The following is a 2,082-nucleotide window of genomic DNA, read 5'->3' on the forward strand; positions in this document are numbered from 1 at the left end:
GGGCAGCGAGCCCGTGACAATCTGCAGCGGTGTCTTGCCGTGGAGGGAAGGGCGAGGCATGTTGTTGAGGATGTGCAGGGCGTGGTTGCAGGCGAGGCTCCAGTACGATGCGTCAAGGCCTGCACCCGTGATCATGGCTCGCACCATGTCGGAGAGGGTGCGCACCTGTCGCTCGACGATGCCGTTCTGCGCCTGGGTGTACGGCGGGGACTGCTGGTGCTGCTTCAGGTGCTTCTTGACGATGGCCTGGAAGTCAGCTCCGAGGAAGATGGCATCGGAATCCGTCTGGAGTGCTGTTGTTGTGGGTGAGATGGGGAGCTTGGTCTCGCGCAGGAAAGACTGGAACGCGGCAACTGCGTCCTTCTTGGCGTTGAGGTGGACTGCATGTAAGAGCTTACTGCCCTCATCGACGATGACGAGGCTGCAGCGCTTGCCCGTGGGTGAGTCCGCGGTCCAGTCGACGATGTCGGCGTGGATGCGCTCGCCGGGCACCTGTGTGCGCTCCGCGTGCTTGCTGACACTGTGACGAGTGCTCTTGGTCACTGCGCACGTTGTACACTGCTTGCTGCTGATGGCGTTGCGATCGTCGATGCCCATCAGCTTGCAGTACTGCTGCACGTCGTTGTCGTTGCGGTGGCCAAGCACCTCATGCATCGATGGTGTCTGTGCTTTGCTCTGGGCTGCAGGAGCTGCTGCGGGTTGCTGTGGTTGCTTGCAGGCATCGGCGGTGAGACCGTGTGCCGTGGATGGACCAACAGCAACAATGGGCCAGCACCGGAGGCTGTTGCGCTCCTTCAGCTTGACCTCGGCTCCGTGGCTGAAGCGCACGTAGTGCCCATCAGCGCCATCACGCTGCGAGTGGCCCGTTGGCCTGCCGCTGCTGTCCCTAGTCAGACGACCGAGGGCGATGAGGTTGGCCTGGCCCTCGGGCACGTAGAGGCACTCCTGTAGCACAATCTGCATCGTAGCTCCGCTCGTCGTGCGTGCATGCAACAGCACAGAGCCAACACCGCGCACAGGCACACGTGTGCCGCCAAACGCAGTGATGTGGCGTGGATGGTGTTGTTGCAGGTGCGGTGTCAGCTCCACGAAGTGTAGAAACACGACAGGTGGTGTGTGTGTTTACTGTAGGCAAGCGCAACAAACAAGAACACAAGGAGAATGAACAAGCACAGCAAGCTGCTGCCAAATCAACTCGGGCAGCACGCTCAAACAAACACTAGACAAGTGCATACAGTCAACAGAGCTGCCAAGGCGACATGGGCAGAGTGTGCACGAACACAAACAATCTAAACAATGAGCAGCATGCATACATGCGCGCAGAGCAATGCTAGGCATGGCATGAATGCTTGCAGGCAAGCATACACAACAGACAACACTTCACAACACTGCATGGCACGCACACATGGCATTTGCCAAGCATGACGGGCATGCACACACACATGGCACACATGGCACACAACTCACGTGTGTAGGGGAAGGAGGAGAGGAGAGGCAGTTGGCACACATGCATGCCAGCAGAGAGGAAGGAATGTTTGCCAACGGAAAAACCACAAAGCAGGTGTTGTTGGCAAACAAGACAAAACCACGACATGAGAAGGCAAATTAGGAAGGACTCAACACAAAACAGAAACTCACTGACTCTCAACACTGAAACTCTCAAACACTCCCCCCTCCCCAAGGAGTGCCTTCCTCTGCTCCGTCTCAGCCGTCGAGGTTCCCACCAGTCGTGGAAGGTGCTGCTCGAAGGTCTGCTTGTCCAGTGCCTTGGTCAGCGCGTCGGCAACCATCTGCGTGCCGGGACAGTGCTGCAGCACAATGGTTCCGTCGGCGATGAGCTCCCGCACGAAGTGGTGGCGTACCCGGATGTGCTTCGTGCGCGGCTTGGTGACGTGGTCGTTGCCGATGGCGATGGTCGCCTGATTATCTGTCAGCATCTTGGTGACTCCAGCCTCGGGCTCGTCGAGGTCCATGAGCAGCTGCCGCAGATGACGACGTCTGCGCTGCAGCAGAGATGGTCCATGTACTCGGGCTCGGCGGTGCTCAGCGCAACCGTGGGTTGCAGCCGGCTGCTCCAAGACA

The 2,082-nt window shown here is 58.9% G+C and overlaps 2 protein-coding genes across 2 annotated transcripts; both read right to left on the bottom strand.

Annotated features, from left to right (window-relative positions):
• Positions 1-18: 18 nt before the first annotated feature.
• On the bottom strand, positions 19-963 carry PTSG_13203 (uncharacterized protein; the record flags this gene model as incomplete). The annotated part of the gene is made up of 1 exon (XM_004987413.1): positions 19-963. A coding segment is annotated over one exon (945 nt), but the record flags the coding sequence as incomplete, so codon positions are not given.
• A 274-nt stretch (positions 964-1,237) lies between these two features.
• PTSG_13204 (uncharacterized protein) lies at positions 1,238-1,973 on the bottom strand (the record flags this gene model as incomplete). The annotated part of the gene is made up of 2 exons (XM_004987414.1): positions 1,238-1,246; positions 1,668-1,973. The coding sequence occupies 2 exons, from the start codon at positions 1,971-1,973 to the stop codon at positions 1,238-1,240; spliced, it is 315 nt and encodes a 104-aa protein (XP_004987471.1).
• Positions 1,974-2,082: the final 109 nt, after the last annotated feature.

The sequence above is a fragment of the Salpingoeca rosetta genome, assembly GCF_000188695.1.
Source record: "Salpingoeca rosetta unplaced genomic scaffold supercont1.122, whole genome shotgun sequence".
Taxonomy (NCBI): Eukaryota; class Choanoflagellata; order Craspedida; family Salpingoecidae; genus Salpingoeca; species Salpingoeca rosetta.